Raw genomic sequence first — 24,346 nt, 5'->3', positions numbered from 1 at the left:
TACAGAGACCACCACAAAGATACTCCTCAAGAAGAGGAACACCAAGACACATAATCATCCCATTCACCAAGGTTGAAATGAAGGAAAAAATGTTAAGAGCAGCCAGAGAGAAAGGTCGGGTTACCCACAAAGGGAAGCCCATCAGACTAACAGCTGATCTCTCTGCAGAAACCTTACAAGCCAGAAGACAGTGGAGGCCAATATTCAACATTCTTAAAGAAAAGAATTTTCAACCCAGAATTCCATATCCAGCCAAACTAAGCTTCATAAGCGAAGGAGAAATAAAATCCTTTACACACAAGCAAATGCTGAGAGATGCTATCACCACCAGGCCTGCCTTACAAGATCTCCTAAAGGAAGCACTAAATACGGAAAGGAAAAACCGGGACCAGCCACTGCAAAAACATATCAAATTGTAAAGACCATCGACACTATGAAGAAACTGCATCAACTAACGGGCAAAATAACCAGCTAGCATCATAACAACAGGATCAAATTCACACATAACAATATTAACCTTAAAAGTAAATGGGCTAAATGCCCAAATTAAAAGACATAGACTGGCAAATTGGATAGAGTCAAGACCCATCGATGTGCTGTATTCAGGAGACCCATCTCACGTGCAAAGACACCTCACGTGCAAAGACACACATAGGCTCAAAATTAAGGGATAGAGGAATGTTTACCAAGCAAATGGAATGCAACAAAAATCTGGGGTTGCAATCCTAGTCTCTGATAAAACAGACTTTAAACCAACAAAGATAAAAAAAAAGACAAAGAAGGGCGTTACATAAAAGGATCAATGCAATAAGAAGAGCTCATTATCCTAAATATATATGCACCCAACAGGAGCACCCAGACTCATAAAGTAAGTTCTTAGAGGCCTACAAAGAGGCTTAGACTCCCACACAATAATAGTGGGAGACTTTAACACCCCACTGTCCATGTTAGATCAATGAGACAGAAAATTAACAAGGATATTCAGGACTTGAACTCAGCTCTGGACCATGTGGACCTAATAGACATCTACAGAACTCTCCACCCCAAATCAACAGAATATACATTCTTCTCAGCACCACACTGCATTTATTATTGACCACATAATTGAAAGTAAAATACTCCTCCGCAAATGCAAAAGAATGTATTATAACAAATAGTCTCTCAGACCACAGTGTAATCAAATTAGAACTCAGGATTAAGAAACTCACTCAAAAACCATACAACTGCAATGGAAACTGAACAATCTGCTCCTGAATGACTACTAGGTAAATAATGAAATTAAGGCAGAAATACATAAGTTCTTTGAAACCAATGAGAACAAAGACACAACGTACCAGAATCCCTGGGACACAGCTAAAGCAGTGTTTTGAGGGAAATTTATAGCACTAAATGCCCACAGGAGAAAGCAGGAAAGATCTAAAATTGACACCCTAACATCACAATGAAAAGAACTAGAGAAGCAAGAGCAAACAAATTCAAAAGCTAACAGAAGACAAGAAATAACTAAGATCAGAGCAGAACTGAAGAAGATAAGAGACATGAAAAACCCTTCAAAAAATAAATAAATCTAGGATCTCATTTTTTCAAAAGACTAACAAAATAGACCACTAGCCAGACTAATAAAGAAGAGAAGAGAGAAGAATCAAATAAATACAATAAAAAACAATAAAGGGGATATCACCACTGATCCCACAGAAATACAAACTACCATCAGAGAATACTATAAACACCTCTATGCAAATAAACTAGAAAATCTAGAAGAAATTGATAAATTCCTGGACACACACACCCTCCCAAGACAACCAGGAAGAAGTCGAATCCTTGAATAGACCAATAACAAGTTCTGAAATTGAGGCAGTAATTAATAGCCTACCACCCAAAAAAATCTCAGGACCAGATGGATTCACAGTCAAATTCTAACACAGGTACAAAGAGGAACTGGTACCATTCCTTCTGAAACTATTCCAAATAAAAGAAAAGAGGGACTCCTCCCTAACTCATTTTATGAGGTCAGCATCATCCTAATACCAAAACCTGACAGAGACACAACAAAAAAAGAAAATACCCCTGATGAACATCGATGCGAAAATCCTCAATAAAATACTGGCAAACCGAATCCAGCAGCACATCAAAAAGCTTATCCACCAGTCGGCTTCATCCCAGGGATGCAAGGCTGGTTCAACATACTCATATCAATAAATGTAATCCATCATATAAATAGACCAATGACAAAAAACACATGATTATCTCAATAGATGCAGAAAAGGCCTTCAATAAAATTCACCTCTTCATGCTAAAAACTCTCAATAAACTAGGTATTGATGGAACTCATCTCAAAATAATAAGAGTTATTTATGACAGACCCATAGCCAATATCATACCAAATGGGCAAAAACTGGAAGCATTCCCTTTGAAAACTAGCACAAGACAAGGATGTCCTCTCTCATCACTCCTATTCAACATAGCATTGGAAGTTCTGGCCAGGCAGTCAGGCAAGATAAATAAAGGGTATTCAAGTAGGAAGAAAGGAAATCATACTGTCTCTGTTTGCAGATGACATAATTGTATATTTAGAAAACCCCATTGTCAGCCAGTTGCAGTAGCTCATGCCTGTAATCCCAACACTGTGGGAGGCCAAGGCAGGCAGATCACGAGGTCAGCAGTTTGAGACCAGCCTGGCCAATATGGTGAAACCTGGTCTCTACTAAAAATACAAAAATTAGCTGGGCATGGTGACACACGCCTGTAATCCCAGCTATGCAGAAGGCTGAGGCAGGAGAATCACTTGAACCCAGGAGGCAGAGGTTGCAGTGATTGTGCCATTGCACTTCAGCCTGGGCGACAGAGCAAGACTCCGTCTCACCCAAAAAAAAAAAAAAAAAGAAAAGAAAAGAAAATCCCATTGTCTCAGCCCAAAATCTCCTTAAGCTGATAAGCAACTTCAGCAAAATCTCAGCATACAAAATCAATGTGCAAAAATCACAAGCATTCCTATACACCAATAACAGAGAGCCAAATCCCATTCACAATTGCTACAAAGAGAATAAAATAACTAGGAATACAGCTTAGAAGGGAAGTGAAGGACCTTTTCAAGGAGAACTACAAACCACTGCTCAAGGAACTAAGGACACAAACAAATGGAAAAGCATTCCATACTCATGGATAGGAAGAATCAATATTGTGAAAATGGCCATATTGTCCAAAGTAATATATAGATTCAATGCTATCCCCATCAAGCTACCATTGAGAATTAGAAAAAACTACTTTAAATTTCATGTGGAACCAAAAAAGAGCCCGTATAGCCAAGACAATCCTAAGCAAAAGGAAAAAGCTGGAGGCATCATGCTACCTGACTTCGAACTATACTACAAGGCTACAGTAACCAAAACAGCACGATACTGCTACCAAAACAGATATATAGGCCAATGGAACAGAACAGAGGCCTCAGAAATAGCACCACACATCTACAACCATCTGATCTTTGACAAACCTGACAAAAGCAATGGGGAAAGGATTCCCTATTTAATAAATTGTGCTGGGAAAACTGGCTAGTTGTATGTAAAGCTGAAACTGGATCCCTTCCTTACACTTTATACGAAAATTAACTCAAGATGGATTAAAGACTTAAATGTAAGACCTAAAACCATAAAAACCCCAGAAGAAAACCTAGGCAGTACCACTCAGGACATAGGCATGGGCAAAAACTTCATGACTAAAACACCAAAAGCAAGTGCAACAAAAGCCAAAATTGACAATTGGGATCTAATTAAACTAAAGAGCTTCTGCACATCAAAAGAAACTATCATCAGAGTGAACAGGCAACCTACAGAATGGGAGAAAATTTTTGCAATGTATCCATCTGACAAAGGGCTAATATCCAGAATCACAAAGAACTTAAACAAATTTACAAGAAAAAAACAAACCCCATCAAAAAGTGGGCGAAGGATATGAACAGACACTTCTCAAAAGACGACATTTATGCAGCCAACAAACCTGAAAAACAGCTCATCATCACTAGTCATTAGAAAAATGCAAATCAAAACCACAATGAGATACCATCTCACCCCAGTTAGAATGGCGATCATTAAAACGTCAGGAAACAACAGATGCTGGAAAGGATGTGGAGAAATAGGAATGCTTTTACACTGTTGGTGGGAGTGTAAATTAGTTCAATCATTGTGGAAGACAGTGTGGTGATTCCTCAAGGATCTAGAACCAGAAATATCATTTGACCCAGCAATCCCATTACTGGGTATATAAATCATTCTTCTGTAAAAACACATGAACACGTATGTTTATCGCAGCACTGTTCACAATAGCAAAGACTTGGAACCAACCCAAATGCCTATCAATGATAGATTGGATTCAGGAGATCGAAACCATCCTGGGTAACACGGTGAAACCCCGTCTCTACTGAAAATACAAAAAAATTAGCCGGGCATGGTGGCGGGTGCCTGTAGTCCCAGCTACTCAGGAGGCTGAGGCAGGAGAATGGCATGAACCCAGGAGGCGGAGCTTGCAGTGAGCCCAGATTGCGCCACTGCACTCCAGCCTGGGCGACAGAGTGAGACTCCATCTAAAAAAAAAAAAAAACGACTGGATAAAGAAAATTTGGCGCATATACACTGTTATAAAGAAAGTTTTGGTGCCACAGAAGAAATAGCACTCAAATATAAAATTTTCTTTTTAATTCTCAGCAAGGCAAGTTACTTCTATAGAAGGGTGCACCCTTACAGATGGAGCAATGGTGCGTGCACACTTGGACAAGGGAGGGGAAGGGGTTCTTATCCCTGATGCATGTGGCCCCTGCTGCTGTGTTGTTCCCCTATTGGCTAGGGTTAGATCACACAGGCTAAACTAATTCCTATTGGCTAATTTAAAGACAGTGACGCAATGAGTGGTTTGGCGGGAAAAACGGTTATGACAGAGCAGGTAATCAGAATGAGTCAGGGTGGAGCAGGGAATCGAAAAAGGTTGCTTTATGAGGAAGTTAAGTTTAAAAGAAGGCAAAGAATTGAACATACTGACATATTGATTCTTTGAAAAGAAATTTAGAACTCATATCTAACACCACCATGGAATACTATGTAGCCATAAAAAAGAATCAGTTCATGTCCTTTACAGGGACATGGATGAAGCTGGAAACCATTCTCAGCAAACTACCACAGGAACGGAAAAGCATGTTCTCACTCATAAGTGGGAGTTGAACAATGAGAACGCATGGACCCAGGAGGGGAACATCTCACACCAGGCTTGTCTGGTTTGGGGGGCTAGTGGAGGGATACCATTAGGAGAAATACCTAATGTAGATGACGGGTTGATGGGTGCAGCAAACCACCATGGCACATGTATACCTATGTAACAAACCTGTACATTCTGCACATGTATCCCAGAACTTAAAGTATAATAATTTTTTTAAAAAAAACGCTAACTTTAGGCCGGGCGCGGTGGCCCATGCCTGTAATCCCAGCACTTTGGGAGGCCAAGGTGGGCGGATCACCTGAAGTTGGGAGTTCGAGACCAGCCTGACCAACATGGAGAAACCCTGTCTGTACTAAAAATACAAAATCAGCCAGGCGTAGTGGCACATGCCTGTAATCCCAGCTACTAGGGAGGCTGAGGCAGGAGAATCAGTTGAACCTGGGAGGCGGAGGTTGTGGTGAGCCCAGATAGTGCCATTGCACTCCAGCCTGGGCAACAAGAGCAAAACTCCGTCTCAAAAAAAAAAAAAAAAAAAAAAAAAGTGCTAACTTTGGTGGAAGTGTCCCAGATGTGTCTTTTTCATAGGCAGAGCAAGGACCCTCTTGGACAAAGGACAGGCAGCTTTCCTTCCTTCCCCTGTCTGTTGCTTCAGGGTGCTGGGAACAGGGAGCAAACACAACCACTCACAGCAAAGAGAGATTTCTGTTTAGATGAGAAGCTGAGGAAGGAGATGCCTAGCTGTCTCCCTGGCCGAGCAGAACCAGGAGTCCCCTGCTGTCCACTGCTGAGGCCATCACACTGGGCTGCCTCTTGAGAGATAAGTACTGTTCAAAAAGTGTACCATCCACTAAAGAGAAGATACTCATCCTCATTTGTCAGCAGGGAGATACAGATTAAAATGACAATGAGCCGGCTGCAGTGGCTCACGACTCTGATCCCAGCACTTTGGGAAGCCGAAGAGGGAAGATCACTTGAGGTCCAGATCAAGAGTTCAAGACCAACCTGGCCAAAAAGGCCAAACGCTGTCTCTACTGAAAATACAAAATTTAGCCGGGTGTGCTGGTGCATGCCTGTAGTCCCAGCTACTCGGGAGGCTGAGGCGGAAGAATAGCTTGAACCTGGGAGGCAGAGCCTGCAGAGAGCTGAGGTTGTGCCACTGCACTCCAGCCTGGACAATAGAGCAAGACTCTGTCTCAAAAAATAAAAAAGAAGTAAAGTAAAATAAAATGTCAATGTGATATACTACACCACCAAAAGGATTAGGAAGACAATACCATGGCTGGGGAAGATGTGGAACAACAGAATTCTCATACACTGCTTATGAAAATGTAAACTACTCCTATTTTGGAAAACTGTTTGGTACTCTCTCTACACATACCTATAACCCAGCGATCCCACTCACAGGTATAAACCCAATAGAATTACCCACATTCACCAAAGGACATGTATGAGAAAGTTCACAGCAGCACTAACAGTCAGAGCCAAAACTGGAAGCAAGTTGAAGGCCCATCAACAGTGGAATAATTTTTTTGTTGTTTTTTCTTTCCTTTTTTTTTTTTTTTTTTTTTTTTGAGACAGAGTCTTACTCTTGTCACCCAGGCTAGAGTGCAGTGACGCAATCTAGGCTCAGTGCAACTTCTGCTTCCCGAGTTCAAGCGATTCTTGTGCCTCAGACTCTCCAGTAGCAGGGACTACAGGTACCCACCACCACGCCCATCTAATTTTTGTATTTTTAGTAGAGATGGGGTTTCACCATGTTGACCAGGCTTGTCTGGTCATGCAACAACATGGATGAGCCAGTAACATAATGATCAGCAAAAGAAGCTAAACCTAAGAGGGTACTTAATGGTAGGATTCCATGGATAATGTTGAACATGGACAGTAATAACTGATAGTAGTAGAATGTCAAGGCATGGGTTACGTTTGTCCTGGGATGGGGAGAGTGGCCTGGGAGTATGAGGAGTGTTGTGGTATCTTAGTAACATTCTGTTTCTTGATTTGGGTGGTAGTGACAAATATGTGTTCACACTTAGCTGTACACATCCATGCACTTTTCTATAGGAACGTTGTACTATATAGATGGTTTCTTATAAGTATGCCAAAACAGAGAAATCAAGAAAGAAAAGTATACATTCTGTCTTCATGAAACCAAGAGACACATGTAATTTCAATCATAATTTATGAAAAAGGACAGCTGATGAGAGAATAATAAATGACTTAGCCAGAGTATATCATAAGAAGCAAGATTATTTGCACCATCTTTTAAAAAAAATGTAATAGAGAAGAATTGGAGACCCCATATGCTAGGGAAGAACAGGAATTGGAAGTTCATGTAAAAAGCAGTTAGAATTAACAAGACCAGAAGTTATATATATTTGGAGAAACAACCTCAGAAACTCACAACTCCAGCCCTGTGGCATTTGGAGAGGGAATGATCAGACCAAAATGGGGACAAAATAAAGTCTGTCTTCTGAACATCCCAACCACTTTCGCAGTGCCACTCCAGGTTTAGACTGCAGACCAGAAGACCTCTCTCTGAACTAACTCAGAGAAAAGACCTACAGAGATTGACATCTAGGGATCGCCAGTGAAAATGCCACTTGATTGATTGCCCTACAGTGAAAGCCAGCAGTTGAGTTGCTCTTAGTTCCCTATTCTTACATGCATAGCCAGCCAGCCAAGCAGTAGCAGAAGGAAAAGTCTACAACATAAAATACTGAAGTGAAAATAACTCCCAGGAAATGGACAACACAAAGAGTAGAAGATATCAAAAAATATGCCGCAAAAGTACAAGAAAAAGTATCCATTAAATAGGGGGAAAAAAGACTGTGAGAAGATAAAAGATACAGGTTTTGAAAATTATGGCCGGGCGCGGTGGCTCAAGCCTGTAATCCCAGCACTTTGGGAGGCCGAGACGGGCGGATCACGAGGTCAGGAGATCGAGACCATCCTGGCTAACATGGTGAAACCCCGTCTCTACTAAAAAATAAAAAAAAAAAAAACTAGCCGGGCGCGGTGGCGGGCGCTTGTAGTCCCAGCTACTCGGGAAGGCTGAGGCAGGAGAACGGCGTAAACCCGGGAGGCCGAGGCGTGCAGTGAGCTCACACCTGTAATCCCAGCACTCCACACCTGTAATCCCAGCACTTTGGGATAATTCTTTTCAATACAGTACTGCCTCCACAAAGAACTGGCCGCATGGTTCCTGTGTCTAGTGTTCCATCTATGAAATAGGGCAGTTCCTCCTACCTTTGCCACCCCAACAGGTTGTTCAAAGAACAAAGGAACTCAAAATGACCTAAGGTGCTCGATAGTCCTATGCACACGGAGGCATTGAGGGGTAACAGCTAATCCTGCTAGGGCTCAACTCCTCTCAGGATGGAGGCATTTGAAGAATCTGCTTTTCTCTATTCAGTCAGAGGCACCCATTCTAGCCCCAATTATCACTGGAGCTGCAGCAAGCCTGTCAGTTTTCTCAGAAGTCCAATTTAAAACACTACAGGTTCAATGTCTGTGTAATCCGAGAAGGGACTCACGGTGGAGCTGCAAGGGTTACTGGAGTGCTGGAGAAAGCCCAGCCCCCGCTCACCTCCTCCAACCCCAGGGCTAACTCCAGCCTACCCTGGCCTCCCCTGCAGTCTCTAAAGCACACAGGAGAAGGAACCACAAGACTGAGCTGAACTCCAAGTACAAACTTTATTTCTATTACAAGGAAGTTAATAATAATTATAATAGTAAAATAAAAACAAGGGGAAGGGGCTCTGACACTTGGTTTTCAGAGCAAGCATGGGGCTGCGGCAGAGCCCAACATAGCCCCTGTGGGGACAGGGAGCCCTCAGCCCTCCCCATTAGAGAGCAGTGAGGACAAAAGATCCATGCTCCCCCAGGAACAGAAGGCAGTGATGCCAAATGCCAAGGAAGCAGCTTAAAACACAGTCCCCAGGGCACTCACCTCCAGCTCAACACATCAAAAGCCTCGTTACTGACAGACGTTGCAAGTGGCCTGAGCACCTTACCAGAGTGCCTCTCACACACCTGGGACCCAATCGAGTGTGGACAGAGGTGGTACAGGGAGAGGTTGCCCAAAAACCCCCAAATTTAGGCCCCAACAGGGCAGAAAATCACTTTACTGGTTGGTACCAGGTTTCCAAAATCTTCCCCTCCTTCCACCGGGACCGCACAGCACCAAGGGGCAGTGGCGACACTAAGTCAAAAGGGAGCCCTGGCAGCCGAGGTTGCAGCTTGTATTTCACTGCTGCTGAAAGGTGGCAGCTAAGGCTGAAGCATTTCTCAACCACCACCCTGCTCCCTTCCCTCAAACCCAAACCCCCACAGTACAACCCCAAAAGACACAAAATGGCCATAACCTAGAAAAATCTAAAATCTGGAAAATCTCTCCCACCCAAAGAGCCAGAGAGGTGGGCCTGCACGGCGGCAAGTGCTGCTGTGCACAGAAGACAGGAACCGATGTAAAGTCTCTGGAGACACCATTACTCCTCCTCTTCCTCCTCTGCATCCCCAGCTCCTTGTTGCTTGGAGGGCTTTGCCTGGTAAACAACACAACACAAATGAAGCTTTATGTAAAAAGTGAAAGAGCAGTACTCCTCCCCTGGATCCCTGAAAATGTGCTGCTTCCATAGAAACCTCCTCAAAAGTCAAAGGAACAGTCTTTCAACCACAACCAGCCTGGTTCCAGCAACTTCTACAACTTCAGGAGCCACACCAGCCCCACCATGTCTGAGTCCCCCCTGAGCATCGTTGGGTTGGAGCCCACGTTACCTTTGCAGTTCTGCTGCGGTAGTTGGCAGCTGCAGGGGTGACCCGGGAATTCCTGCCACCTTCACTCCTACCACTGAAAGAAAACAATTGGAAACTAGCTCCTGAGGTGTCCCTGAGCAAAGGTCAACAAACTCAGAGGGAACAGGAAGCAGCCCTATGCTCGCAGACAAACCCCAAAAAACCCATGGGCCACAAAATAATTTTTTTGGAGTCAGGTGACAATACAGGAAAAATCCATACTCCTCCTCTTACCATGCAAGGACCTCAGTCTTACCCCAGGCCCAGCAAGGGTAACCAGGCCTTTGCCCATGTTTGCTTCAGCTACTCCCAGGCCCCATTCCTGGGCTACTGATTCTTACCTAGCTCCGTATCTCCCTGCAGGCCCATGGGGGAAAGAGGGCACAATGTTTTCTGGGTAGAGACTTTGAGGAGGGCGAATCACTGAAACGTGCCCAGGGGCTATGGCCCCATTTTGACTGTTTCGATTCTGCCCCTGGATGTCCTGGCTGTCTGAGTTGTTAAGCTTCAGCACACGAGGAGGGCTGGGCTGGCACCCAGGTCTGGGGCCTGATGTTGATCTTGATAGCTGGTTGTAGGTAGCTGTCACATTGTTAAAGGGTTGGCTGGGAGGCAGACAGGAGGTGGGCCCATTAGCAGTTTCCTGCTTAATATCATCCAGGTAACCAGAAGACAGGTCTCCTGAGAAGAGAAAATGGTAACAGCTTTAGGAAAAAGCCTACTCTGGCTATAGTGCCAGGTTTAGGGCAAGAACAAAAAGATTCCAGATAGAAGACAACTGCTCAGCCAGGTGTGGTGGCTCATGCCTATAAACCCAGCACTCTGGGAGGCCAAGGCAGGTGGGTCACCTGAGGTCAGGAGTTCGAGACCAGCCTGGCCAACATGGTGAAATCCCATCTCTACTAAAAAAATAAAAATAAAAAATTAGCCAGGTGAGGTGGCAGACGGCTATAGCCTCAGCTACTCAGGAGGCTGACACCAGGAGAATCACTTAAACCCGGGAGGTGAAGGCTGCAGTGAGCCGAGATCATGCCACTGCACTCCAGCCTGGGCAAGACAGAGCAAGACTCTGTCTCAAAAAAAAAAAAGACAACTGCTCACCCCAAAAGGCTGCTGGACCCCACATCTCCAGGGCAGAGTTGGTGATATTTTATCTATTCTGCATATATTATGAGAGTCCTCAAAGACAGCCTCCTAACTATTCAACAACAGTGTGCAAGCAAACCTTGAAAAAAATTTTTTTTTTTTGAGATGGAGTCTTGCTCTGTCGCCCAGCCTGGAGTGCAATGGCATGATCGTGGCTCACTGCAGCCTCTGCCTCCTGGATTCAAGTGATTCTCCTGCCTCACCTCCCAAGTAGCTGGGACTACAGGCACCCGCCACCACGCCCGGCTAATTTTTCTATTTTTAGTAGAGACGGGGTTTCATGATGTTGGCCAGGCTGGTCTTGAACTCCTGACCTTGTGATCCACCCACCTCAGCCTCCCAAAGTGCTGGAATTACAGGCGTGAGCCACTATGCCCAGAGGAAAAATAATTTCTAATTGGTTTTGTAGTGGTGAGGTTTCAAAAACAGTTTACTTGCCTAAACATGAGGCTCTTAAGTAATAATAATAAGTTTGAGGCTGGGTATGACGGCTCACACCTGTAATCCCAACACTTTGGGAGGCCGAGCTGGGAGGAACACTTGAGCACAGGAGTTCAAGATCAGCCTGGACAATGTGGCGAAACCCCAACTCTACAAAAAATTAAAATAAAAATTAGCTGGGTGTGGTGGTGGGCACCTAGCCTACCTATAGTCCCAGCTACTCAGGAGGCTAAGGGTGGGAGAATAACTTGAGCTCAAGAAGTTGAGACTGCAGTGAGCTGTGATCACGCCACTGCACTCCAGCTTGGATGACTAAGAGACCCTGTCTTAAAAAAAAAAAAAAGAAAAATAATGTTTGAGGTCAGTCACAGTGGCCCACGCCTGTAACCCCAATGCTTTGGGAGTCCAAGGCAGAAGGACTGCTTGAGGTCAAGAGTTCAAAATCACCCTAGGCAACATAGCAAGACCCTATCTCTACAAAAACAAAAAACTAGGTGGGTGTAGTAGAGTGTGCCTGTAGTCCCAGCTACTTGGGAGGCTGAGGAGGGTGGATCACTTGAGCCCAGGAGTTTGAGGCTGTGGTAAGCTATGATTGTGTCACTGCACTCCAGCCTGGGTGACAGAGCAAGACTCTGTCTCTACAAAAAATTAAAAATAAATAACAATAGGTTTGAGTACCCTAAGTGTATTTCAACTTGAAATGGGGGTCCAGGGTAGCTACCATAAGGTCTGCAAATTATCTACAAATAGTCCACTAAGTGCACAGACAGGAAACCAGAAACTTACTACAAGCACTAACTACTACGTGTATCTCACGGATGTCCACAAAGCCATTACCCTAAAAATCACACACTTGAGAGAGCTCAGTCTAATGTGGGATCACAACCACCTGCAGGAGTCTCCCATGAGACCCTAGTGTGTTTGGAAATTCGAGATGCAGGTAATCCCCACATTAGAGCAGTGGATGAGAAGTGGTAAACAGGCCGGAGCCAGCAGTGGACCTGCAGCCTTGGCTCAGTCCTGGCTAATAAATACCCTGGTGTCTGACACGCCTCCTGGGCAGCTCTGGTGAGTTCTCTTGAGGCTGGGAATCCAGTCTAGGAATCCCCTCTGTCACATGGTTGGTTGCTGTGGCTGGGCGTTGGTCACACTGGTCCTAAACAAGAAAAAACAGAATTAGTACCTCTGAATTGAGTCATTCCCAGAAAAGAGCACGCGATGGGAGGAACAGCAGGGTATTCCTTATCTGGATGGGGACTTTGACAACCTCTAAAAGTTCTGGGAACTTTCAGAAACCACACATTTGGAATGGTGAATTCAATCCCATTGGCACCTGAGGCACTGACAGAAGCACTTTCTGATTTGTGCAGGGATGAGGGAAGGGCTGGTCTTGGAGCAAAAAAAAACATTTCTTTCTTTTTTTCTCTTTTTTTTTTTTTTTTTAAGACTACTCAAGTGCAATAGTGAGAAGAGGGGAAGGAGTAGAACAAGGAGTTCGATCTGTGACTGTGAACAATCAACTGAGATAATGCACTACCTTCAGAGCAGCTGAAAAGCATTTCTATACTCTCACCAGATTATTTATTTGTGTGGTTGCTTATTTCAGTCTGCCCTAGAGGGTAAGCAGTCTCTTATCTACTGTTTGATCCCAAAGCAGGAGTCTTTTTTTTTCTTTTTTTTTTTTTTTGAGCCAGAGTCTCGCTCTGTCACCCAGACTGGAGTGCAGTGGTCTGATCTCAGCTCACTACAACCTCCACCTCCCAAGTTCAAGTGATTCTCATGCCTCCGCCTCCCGAGTAGCTGGGATTACAGGCGCCCACCACCACATTCAGCTAATTTTTGTATTTTTAGTAGAGACGGGGTTTCACCATGTTAGCCAGGCTGGTCTCAAACTTTTGACCTCAAGTGATCTGCCCGCCTCAGCCTCCCAAAGTGCTGGGATTACAGGCATAAGCCACTGCGCCTGGCCTCTGAAAAGCAGGAGTCTTTATTATAGAAATGAAATGTACAATGTTCTAGTAACAGCTGCATGGCATCAACTACAGAAATGGTACCTGCAGTGTTGACTCCCACTCCCCGTAACATATACTATTGAGCAGAAAACATATTTTCCACTAACAGATTGGAATCCTATACTGTAAATGCTGAAAAATGACTTCATATTGTCTAGTCCAACTCCCTCACTTACAGATGGCCCCAGTGAGGGGCATCCATAGGACAAAACCAGAAGTAGACCCTCAGGTGTCCTACAGTGCAAGTCTCAAATGCCACCACAATGGGAAAAACCCACCTGGTGAAAAGCAGGGAGACTCTCATCTAAACCTTCTGACAAGGCTTCCTTCCACACCTGCTCAATAGAGTCCTGGCTCTTTGGCCCTCAGCTAGTAACAAGATGGCTTCAGTTGCCTGAAGGGAGGGAAATTCTGAAAGCCTGCGTATTGGTTACTACAGACAGCTCACAAAGATGACACGGCCAGAAGCCAAGTGTGTGCATTCCTTGTCAGGATGGAATGCAACTTAAAGGCTAAGGAAGTGTTTGCAGCTCTGGAAGCCTCAGGTTCACGCACAGAGCCACATGGACAGGGACTCCAGGGACCCTTACCTGGTGATGGAACAGCACCTCCTCTTCCAGCTGTACCCCACAGAATTCACAGGGGATGATGATGCTCTCCTCCACAAGGCGTGAACTGCTCAGGCCCATCAAAGAGTCTAACTGCTTACTTGCAGCCTGTTGCAAGAAGTTCTGGAAGATGACATCATGTTCCTCCACCCCTCTAGGGGAAGAGCTGCCAGTATTGAGTGAAGGTAAGGCACGTGAAGGGTTACAGCTTGTCTGTCATTCAAAAAATATACGTTAAAAACAAAAATCAGAGGTTAAAAAACTACATTCCTAAGATATTTTCTAGAAGTCAAATAATTTTAACAATGCTTGGCTGGGCACAGTGGCTCACGCCTGTAATCCCAGCACTTTGGGAGGCCGAGGCAGGCAGATCACAAGGTCAGGAGATCAAGACCAGCCTGGCCAAGATGGTGAAACCCCGTCTCTACTGAAAATACAAAAATTAGCCGGGCATGGTGGCACTTGCCTATAATCCCAGCTACTCGGGAGGCTGAGGCAGAGAACTGCTTGAACCTGGGAGGCGGAGGCTGCAGTGAGCCGAGATCACGCCACTGCACTCCAGCCTGGGCGACAGAGTGAGACTCCATCTCAAAACAAAACAAAACAAAACAAAACAAAATTAACAATGCTTAATATTGGAAAGAGGAACTAAAAGGGGGACTATACATAGAACACTCATTTTACTTTTAAATATTTTTGTGGGTTTTTTTAAAGTGTGTTCATGTGTTTATTCTTTTTAAATTAATTTGAAATGATTCAAGATTCTTCCCCTCACACCCATACAGTAAAAGAGAGGCACAAATATTCTCTATTATCTTTGCTAATGGATTTTCTACAGTACTCCTAAAACAAAAACTACATGTATTCAAATAGTATATTATTTCATATATGAGGGAAAGTATGTTCCACTATACAGAGCACAGGCACTACTTAGTAGTTGTGGAAATGCCAGACTAAGCCAAACCAAATGAGCGTATTGAGGGAATAAGAAGTCCCTCCAGGCCAGGCGCGGTGGCTCACTCCTGTAATCTCAGCACTTTGGGAGGCCAAGGTGGGCAGGTCACGAGGTCAGGAGTTTGAGACCAGCCTAGCCAACATGGTGAAACCCTGTCTCTATGAAAAATACAAAATTAACGGCCGGGCGCGGTGGCTCAAGCCTGTAATCCCAGCACTTTGGGAGGCCGAGACGGGCGGATCACGAGGTCAGGAGATCAAGACCATCCTGGCTAACACGGTGAAACCCCGTCTCTACTAAAAATACAAAAAACTAGCCGGGCGAGGTGGCGGGCGCCTGTAGTCCCAGCTACTCGGGAGGCTGAGGCAGGAGAATGGCGTAAACCCAGGAGGCAGAGCTTGTAGTGAGCTGAGATCCGGCCACTGCACTCCAGCCTGGGCGACAGAGCGAGACTCCGCCTCAAAAAAAAAAAAAAAAAAAAAAAAAAAAAAAGAAAAATACAAAATTAGCCAGGCATGGTGGTCCGCGCCTGTAGCCCAGCTACCCGGGAGGCTAAGGCAGAAGAATAGCTGGAACCCGGAAGGCAGAGGTTGCAGTGAGCCCAGATCACGTCACTGTGTTCTAGCCTAGGTGACAGAGTGAGACTCCATCTCAAAAAATAAAAATAAAAAATAAAAAAATAAAAAACACAGAAGTTCCCTCCATCAGGTAATCCTCAAACACATAAAGCTATTTGCTCATCATTCCTAAATGGCTCGAGAATAGTCAGTCATTCAAATAACTGACACCTTTTCGGATACCAAGTATTTAGAGATTCTGAAACCGGGAAAACTCAGAACCTGCCCTCAGGGAACTCAGCCTAGTGACGCAGACCAACAGGAGATCAGAAGACCACATCATAAAGTGATAAACTATAAGAGAGGTGGGCACGGACTTTCAGAAGCACACAGGTGTGGTTCCTGACCTAGCCTTCATAGTACCTCTCAGGATGGCTTCCATAAAGTCACATCTGAACCAACTCTACAAGTAAGGGGGCTCTGTTGTTGGATGTGTTAAGGAGACAGTGGCAGAAGGCCAGACACCTTTCAGGTAGATAAAGCAATGTGTAGAAAACACCCTTGACCTTTCTAGAAAAATGCAAGGACTTCAATACAGCTCCAATAAATCAAAATGTGGCATGAGATGAGACCAGATCACAAGACGGGTAGTGGAGATATATGTGCACCAGTCACTACCACATGAAAGGACTGCTAGCATGAGATTTCTAGGTCTGCTGAAATGAGCATCATTCCCCGCCCCCTTTGTTTTTTTGGTAGAGCTGGGGTCTCACTATGTTGCCCAGGCTGGCCTCAAACTCATGGGCTCAAGCAATCCTCCCACCTCAGCCTCCTGAGTAGCTGGGACTACAGGCACAAACTACTGCCATCACTTTTTCTAAGAAGGAACAAGGCTAAGTTTTCATATCTGTATGCCAGTCACACCATGGAAAAGAACATTTGCTATTCCTACCACGGGCATTGTATTAAAATGATTTGTTCAAGGCCTCATGTGGCCTGTAACACCAATTACGGCCTGCATACATTCCAACTAAAAGTCCTCAAGTAATTCATAACACACCTGATGGTCAATCAGCAGTTCCTCTGGGTAGAGCTCCTCACAAAATTCACAAGGCAACATGGTCTCATCAGCTGCACCTAGGTATTAGGCCACATAATGAGACTCAGGATGAACAAAAACAAATTTGAATTTAACCTTTTATCCTCTTTATGGGGTCTTATATAGAAGTTTAGCTTTCTTTAATGTTTCTTATAGACAGCAATTTGTGGGGCTGTATATTCTCAGAAGGAACCCATCTAAGAGATAAACTCTAGGCAAAAACTTCCATTATGAAACAAGAAATGTACTTGACCCCAGTTTCCTGAGTAGCAGTATAGTAGTAGTTTACCTGCTACTCACTACTCTAAGGAAGCAATTTAAATCGTAGGCAATAATCTTAAGTGTTTTCCACACACTATTTCAATCCTCAGAATAAACTTACGAAGCAGATCCTACATTATCCTTATTTTACAGATAAAGAAATTGAGCAAACTGGCAAATAATATAATGAATACTCCTCCCAGTACCAAAACACCCAAAAAATCCTGACTAAAAGTAACTGAAGTGAACAAATCGATACATTTTAAAACCAAGATTCCCAGACACAACACCCTCAGTAAGACTGCTAAACAAATGAGAGGGTGAACAATGGGGGGATGCAGGGAAATTAACCCTTCAACCCAACTAGATTTTAGTTCTGGGTAGAAGAGAGAAAAGTCTCTACCAAGTAGAGTAACTAGAGCTTGGCCCCTTATATAGGTTTGGGGTCACAGTCTGTGCTTATGATTTTTATGTTTCTATTTTCACATAAATTCACATTTGTGATTTTCTTTTGAGGCAGGGTCTCACTCTGTTGCCTAGATTGGAGTGCAGTGGTGCAATCTTGGCTCACTGCAGCCTCGATCTCCCAGGCTCAAGAGATCCTGCCACTCAGCCTCCCCAGTAGCTGAGACTACAGCTGTGTGCCACCATGCCTAGCTAGTTTTTATTTTGTGTAGAAATGAGGTCTGAACTCCCTGGCTCAAATGATCCTCTCGCCTCAGCCTCCCAAAGTGTTGGGATTACAGGAATGAGATATGATGCTTTCTAAAAGTCCAAGCCGGCCAGGCATGGTAGCTCATGCCTATAATCCCAGCACTTTGGGAGGCCAAGGTGGGTGGATTACCTGAGGTCAGGAGTTCCAGACCAACCTGAGCGACATGGTGAAACCCCATCTCTACTAAAAACACAAAAATTAGCAGGGCATGGTGGTGCAAGCCTGTAATCCCAGCTACCCTGGAAGCTGAGGCAGGAGAAATCACTTGAACCCCAGAGGCGGAGGTTGCAATGAGCCAAGATCACACCACTGCACTCCAGCCTGGGCAACAGAGGGAGATTGTCAACAGAGAAAAAAAAAAAAAGTCCAGGCCAAAAGCTTAATTTAAAGTTACCCCTAATGGTAGTATCTCTATGTGCCTATCAGAAGCACATATAAATTCTCAGAGGAACATGCCAGAAAACTTGGTGTTCACACAAACACCCACACACACATGCACACACGCACACACACACACAGAGCAAGCCTCCATGAACGGGAGACAGCAGAAACAACATAGCAAAGAAACAGTTTGTGCTATTTTTGGACACAAAAGAAAATAAGTATATTTAACATGTTTAAAGACATGTTAAAGAGGGAACTATGCTGGGTGCAGTGGCTAACGCCTGTAATCCCAGTCCTTTGGGAGGCCAATGGGTGGCACAGATTGCTTGAGCTCAGGAGTTCGAGACTAGCCTGGGCAACACAGTAAGGAACCATCTCCACTAAAAATACAAAAACATAGGTAGTGGTGCATCCCTGTGGTCCCAGCTACATAGGAGACTGAAGTGGGACGATCACTTGAGGCCTGGGGGCGGAGGCTGCAGTAAGCTGAGATCACACTATTGCACTCCAGCCTCAGTGACAGAGCGAGATTCTGTCTCAAAAACAAAAGACAAAAAACAAAACAAAAAAAAAACCAAAGAGGGAACTGTAATATGACTATGGAACAAAAGATTATTTTAAAAATAAAAAAAGATTATTTTTAAAAATTAGGAGGTACAATGAGGAAAAGGATCAAACAGAACTCAAAATTAAATATATAATCACTAAAGTGAAAATCTTAATGGACACTTTATACAACAGATTAGAAATAACTAAGGAGAAAAATCAGTGAACTAGAAGACAGATAAGAAATTACCCAGAATATCTGGGCGCAGTGGCTCACACCTATAATCCCAGAACTTTGGGAGGCTGAGGCGGGTGGATCACCTGAGGTCAAGAGTCTGGCCAACATGGTGAAACCCCGTCTCTACTAAAAATACAAAAAAACTAGCCGGGCGTGGCTGGGCGCAGTGGCTCACACCTGTAATCCCAGCACTTTGGGAGGCCGAGGTGGGCGGATCATGCAGTCAGGAGATTGAGACCATCCTGGCTAACATGGTGAAACCCCATCTCTACTAAAAATACAAAAAATAAGATGGGCGTGGTGATGGGCGCCTGTAGTCCCGGCTACTCAGGAGGCTGAGGCAGGAGAATGGCGTGAACCCAGGAGGTGGAGCTTGCAGTGAGCCGAGATCGCGCCACTGCACTCCAGCCTGGGCGACAGAGCGAGACTCCGTCTTAAAAAAAAAAAAAAAAATTAGCCGGGCATGATGGCACATGCCTGTAATCCCAGCTACTCGGGAAGTTGAAGCAGGAGTATCACTTGAGCCCGGGAGGCAGAGGTTGCAGTAAGCCGAGATTGCGCCATTGCACTCCAGCCTGGGCAAGAGCGAAACTCCATCTCCAAAAAAAAAAAAAAAGTTCAGAATAGTATAGCAAATACCCATATACTTCTCATCTATATTCACAAAGTTTAATATTTCCTCAGTATTTATTCCCCTGAACTATTTGAGGATAAGTCTGAACATGTAACGTTTTATTCCTAAGTACTTCATCATGTGTCTTTGAAGAACAAGGTCACTGCTTTCTCCTATGTAAACAATACGGATGTCACTCTCAGCAACTTTAATGTAAGTTCTCTACTTGTACAATAATGTCCTTAAGAGCTTTTTTTTTTTTTTTTTGAGACAAGGTCTCACTCTGTCACCGGGCTGGAGCAGTGGCACAATCTCAGCTCACTGCAACCTCCGCCTCCTGGGTTCAAGCGCTCGCCTGTAATCCCAGCTACTCGGGAGGCTGAGGCACAAGAATCACTTGAACCCAGGAGGCAGAGGGGGCAGTGAGCCGAGATCATGCCACTGCACTCCAGCCTGGGTGACAGGGCGAGACTGTCCCCCCCAAAAAAAAAAATGAAACGAAAAATAAGGCAAATTCTATCTCATTAAAATCTTTCAATTGTATAAGAATTGTATAACCTGACTTACAAAAACTGTAGAGAAAGAGGCTAGTACAGAATAAGCAAGCGTACCCTTTATGTCACTCAGAGAACTGGGACCGCCATGAGACTGGTCTGCCTCACATACGGCCCTCCAAAAGTCCTGCTCTGCCACACTGGAGGCTTGGCCTTCATTTTGCAGACTTAGGGCCAACATGAAGTCCAAGTTTGCACTGTCTTCACCACCCTCTTTGGGGGGCTGTTGGCCTCTATTCCGTTCCTGCCTCTCTTGTTCTTCAACTGAAAAATAAAAAAACCAAAAACCAGCATTCAGGATACATTAGAAATGTTACCACCCTCAACTCAAGTCCATGCCTAGCAAATAGTCAAGGTTTACAGGCATCTGGGTAGGAACAAAAATGACCATGCTCAACCAGCTCTCTTCACCCTCTGGGTCTCCTAGCTCTGAACATTAAAGTCTGCCATATGAAAAGGCTCCATTATTATTCTAATTGTATTATTAAGCAATATTACTAAGCCATAATTATGAGACAGGCACTGCGCTAAACATTTTATACTTATTTTCCGAATTATAGTAGAATGGTTTAAAGCACGATGTCAGATTACCTGAATTCAGATCTTAGTTCTACCTTCAATTTTACCTACCTTCAAATAATGAGACAATTAAATGAGTTAATACATATAAAGCACTTTGCAAATGCCTAAGGGAAGTAAGATACAGGTTGAGCATACCAATCCAAAAATCCAAAATTTGAAACTTTTTGGGCATCAATATGACTCTCAAAGAAAACGCTCACTGGAACATTTTGGATTTCAGATTTCTCAGATTTGAGATACGCATCCAGTATATATAATGCAAATACTTCAAAAGTCAAAACACTTCTAGCCCCAAGTATTTTGGATAAGGGATACTCAATCTGTATAAGTGCTGGCTATTTACAAGACTGTCATCATCCTCACCATTATGAACCCTAACTATAATCCAATAGAGGCTATTTCCATTTTATAGGAAAGTGAGGTATTCCCAGTGTTACTCAGCTACAGTCAGGTTTCTATAATCAAGATCTATCTGGCCCCAAAGCCCTGTTCCCATTTGCCTTGGGATTTTGATACCATTCTAGTTCCCTAATCCCAAGCACAACTCACACAGATTATTCTGAATTGAAACCTGGGCTGTAATGTTCCTTTGGTTGGTAGTTCTATCGTGGAAAACATCTGATTCAAAGGCTCTCAAGGGCCTTTGTGGCAGCCTCATGGGTGGGTCCAGAGCCTCAATTTGTCTGAGGAGTTGGGATGCAATCCAGATTCCATCCTGACCCCAAGATTCATCATATACATTAGGAGGTATGGCAACCTCATTTCTCTTTTCCTCCCCCTCTCTCCCACAAACTTCAGGGTGAGTCTTCAGATCTTTCACAAGGACATTGCGACCACAGTTGCCACATAGTTCCGTCCGGGCACCACAATAATCTTCATGTTCCTTCAGTTTGAGAATGGAAAGTTCTAAATCACAGTGCTGGCAGACAGCAAGCCGCAAAGGGCACTCAGTCTCCTACAAACCAGAGGAATGAGGTAGTTAATATGCATATTTAGGAGACGTGTGTTTTAGTATAGGGCAAGGAAAGCCAAGAATATCTACTGCAATCTTCTCTTCCAACCCTAGATGATCCTGCCATTATTTTTATGTATTTAATATTTAAGAGTCACAGCTTCCCCTTTCGTTCCTGCCACAATGTTCTATAAAGGAAAATAAAATATTAGAGGGAGTCCACTACTCAGCCATCCTAACTATCATATTGTTTTGTGCATGCATTACTAAGTAATCTAAAACCAGCCAGAGAAGTCCAGGAGCAAATAACAAGAATCATAGCAATTCAGATGTTTGTCAAAGCTCCAATGTCCCTGTCCCCTACCAACTACTCCAATTCAGTCTTAACTACCTAATAATGAGGAAAAGAACCTGCATTTTAGAAAGACACAGGTTTCTCTAACCTTCATATTTGTATTCAGCACAGGTTTTATTTTTTATTTATTATTATTATTTTTTGAGACAGAGTATCGCTGTCGCCCAATGACAGAGTGGTGTGCATGGTGCAATCTCGGCTCACTGCAACCTCCACCTCTCGGGTTCAAGCAATTCTTGTGCCTCAGCTTCCTGAGTTGCTTGGGACCACAGGTGTGTGCCACCACACCCAGCTACACTTTTAGCACAGAAGGGGTTTCACCACATTAGCCAAGTTGGTCTCAAACTCCCAGCCTCAAGTGGTGTAAGCCACTACTCCTGGCAAATACGTGTTATTTATCCAATAAAAGAGCTTTGGGGGCCAGGCACAGTGACCCACACCTGTAATCCCAGCACTCTGGGAGGCTAAGGCAGGCAGATCACCTGAGGTCAGGAGTTTGAGACCAGCCTGACCAACATGGTGAAACCCTACTCTACTAAAAATACAAAAATTAGCAAGGTGTGGTGGCATTCACCTATAGGTCCAGCTACTTGGGAGGCTGAGGTAGGAGAATTGCTTGAATCCAGGAGGCAGAGGTTGCAGTGAGCTGGGATCACACCACTGCAGTCCAGCCTAGGTGACAGAGTGGGGACGAAAAAAAAAAAAAAGCTTTTGAAAAAAACTTCTGAATTGGCATTACATCTACATAGTATCAAATTTTATTTTTTAATTTTAATTTTTCTTTTATTTTTTGAGACAGGATCTCAGTGTCACCCAGGCTGGAGTGCAATGGTGCGATCATGGCTTACTGCAGCCTTGACCTCCTGGGCTCAAGTGATCCTCCCACCTCAGCCTCCCAAGTAGCTGGGAACCACAGGCACGTGCCATCATGCCTAGCTAGGTTTTTTGTTTTATTTTTATTTTGTAGAGACAAGGGTCTCCTTATGTTGCCCAGATTGATCTCAAACCCTTAGGCTCAAGCAGTCCTCCTGCCCTGGCCTCCCAAAGTGCTGGGATTACAGGCGTGAGCCACTGTGCCCAGCTGGTATACAATTTTAAAGCCCAAAAAGGATATATGTAAAAATCGTGTCTCTTCTTCCCTGTTCCTCAGCTACCTAAGGCCTTTTTATCAATTTATTGTGTTTCCTGCAAGAGATAGTTCATGCATATATAAACAGTGCTGAAAATGTTGGAGTAGCATTTAGAATAGAACTTCAATTTTTTTTTTTTTTTTTTTTTTGAGATGGCGTTTCGCTCCTGTTGCCTAGGCTGGAGTACAATGGCATGATTTCGACTCACTGCAACCTCCGCCTCCTGGGTTCAAGCAATTCTCCTGCCTCAGCCTCCCAAGTAGCTGGGATTAAAGGCATCCACCACCACACCTAGCTAATTTTTGTATTTTTAGTAGAGATGGAGTTTCACCACGTTGGCCAGTCTGGTTTTGAACTCTTGACCTCATGTGATCTGCCCACCTCGGCCTCCCAAAGTGCTGGGATTATAGGCATGAGCCACCACGCCCAGCCATTTTTTTTTTTTTTTTTTAAGACAGTCTCACTCTGTTGCCCAGGCTGGAATATAGTGGTATGATGTTGGCTCACTGCAACCTCTGCCTCACAGGTTCAAGCAATTATCCTGTCTCAGCCTCCCGAGTAGCTGGAATTACAGGCATGCAGCACCATGCCTGGCTAATTTCTGTATTTTTAGTAGAGATGGGATTTCACCATGTTGATCAGGCTGGTCTTGAACTGCTGACCTCAAGTGATCCGCCCGCCTCTGCCTCCCATAGTGCTGGGATTATAGGTGTGAGTCACTGCGCCTGGCCTACCTTTTTATTTTTATTTTTTTGAGACAGGGTCTCCCTTTGTCGCCCAGGCTGGAATGCAGTGGCACAAACAGGACTCACTGCAGCCTCAACCTCCGGGCTCAAACAATATTGTATCTCAGCCCCTCGAGCAGTTGAGACTACAGGAACGGACCACGATGTCCAGCTAATTTTTTAGTTTTTTGTAGAGATAGGGGTCTCACGATATTGCCTAGACTGGTCTTGAACTCCTTGGTTTAAGCAATCCTCTCGCCTTGGCCTCCCAAAGTGCTAGGATTACAGGCGTGAGTCACTGTAGCCCACTATGAATTACCTTTAATTTAAGGGTAATTTAATTATAAATTAATAAAATTAAGTTGTTACAGTTTGAGGCACATAGAATGAAATGCACAAATCTGTAAGTATATATCTTGGTGAATTTTAACATATGTATATCCACTCTTGCATAACTACCATATAAACAGCTGTTTG

At 44.1% G+C, this 24,346-nt stretch overlaps 1 protein-coding gene across 3 annotated transcripts in view; it reads right to left on the bottom strand.

Annotated features, from left to right (window-relative positions):
- Window positions 1-8,876: 8,876 nt before the first annotated feature.
- The window catches only part of TRAFD1 (TRAF-type zinc finger domain containing 1), a 28,456-nt gene continuing 12,986 nt past the window's right edge, over window positions 8,877-24,346 (bottom strand). For 2 of the 3 annotated variants that reach the window (XM_031650777.1, XM_031650778.1), the window contains exons 5-12: window positions 21,257-21,662; window positions 20,183-20,389; window positions 16,776-16,852; window positions 14,186-14,416; window positions 12,619-12,739; window positions 10,338-10,677; window positions 9,979-10,051; window positions 8,877-9,746 (exon numbers count right to left, since the gene is read on the bottom strand). In XM_031650777.1, coding sequence (XP_031506637.1) covers window positions 9,690-9,746; window positions 9,979-10,051; window positions 10,338-10,677; window positions 12,619-12,739; window positions 14,186-14,416; window positions 16,776-16,852; window positions 20,183-20,389; window positions 21,257-21,662 — 1,512 coding nt within the window. In that variant the 3' untranslated portion in view covers window positions 8,877-9,689. The remainder of the gene's footprint in view (window positions 9,747-9,978; window positions 10,052-10,337; window positions 10,678-12,618; window positions 12,740-14,185; window positions 14,417-16,775; window positions 16,853-20,182; window positions 20,390-21,256; window positions 21,663-24,346) is intronic. The other variant, XM_031650779.1, reaches the window with a different exon arrangement.

The sequence above is a fragment of the Papio anubis genome, chromosome 9, assembly GCF_008728515.1.
Source record: "Papio anubis isolate 15944 chromosome 9, Panubis1.0, whole genome shotgun sequence".
Lineage (NCBI taxonomy): Eukaryota > Metazoa > Chordata > Mammalia > Primates > Cercopithecidae > Papio > Papio anubis.
Note: the sequence above shows the minus strand (reverse complement) of the source record. Positions and strands in the feature narration are given on the sequence as shown.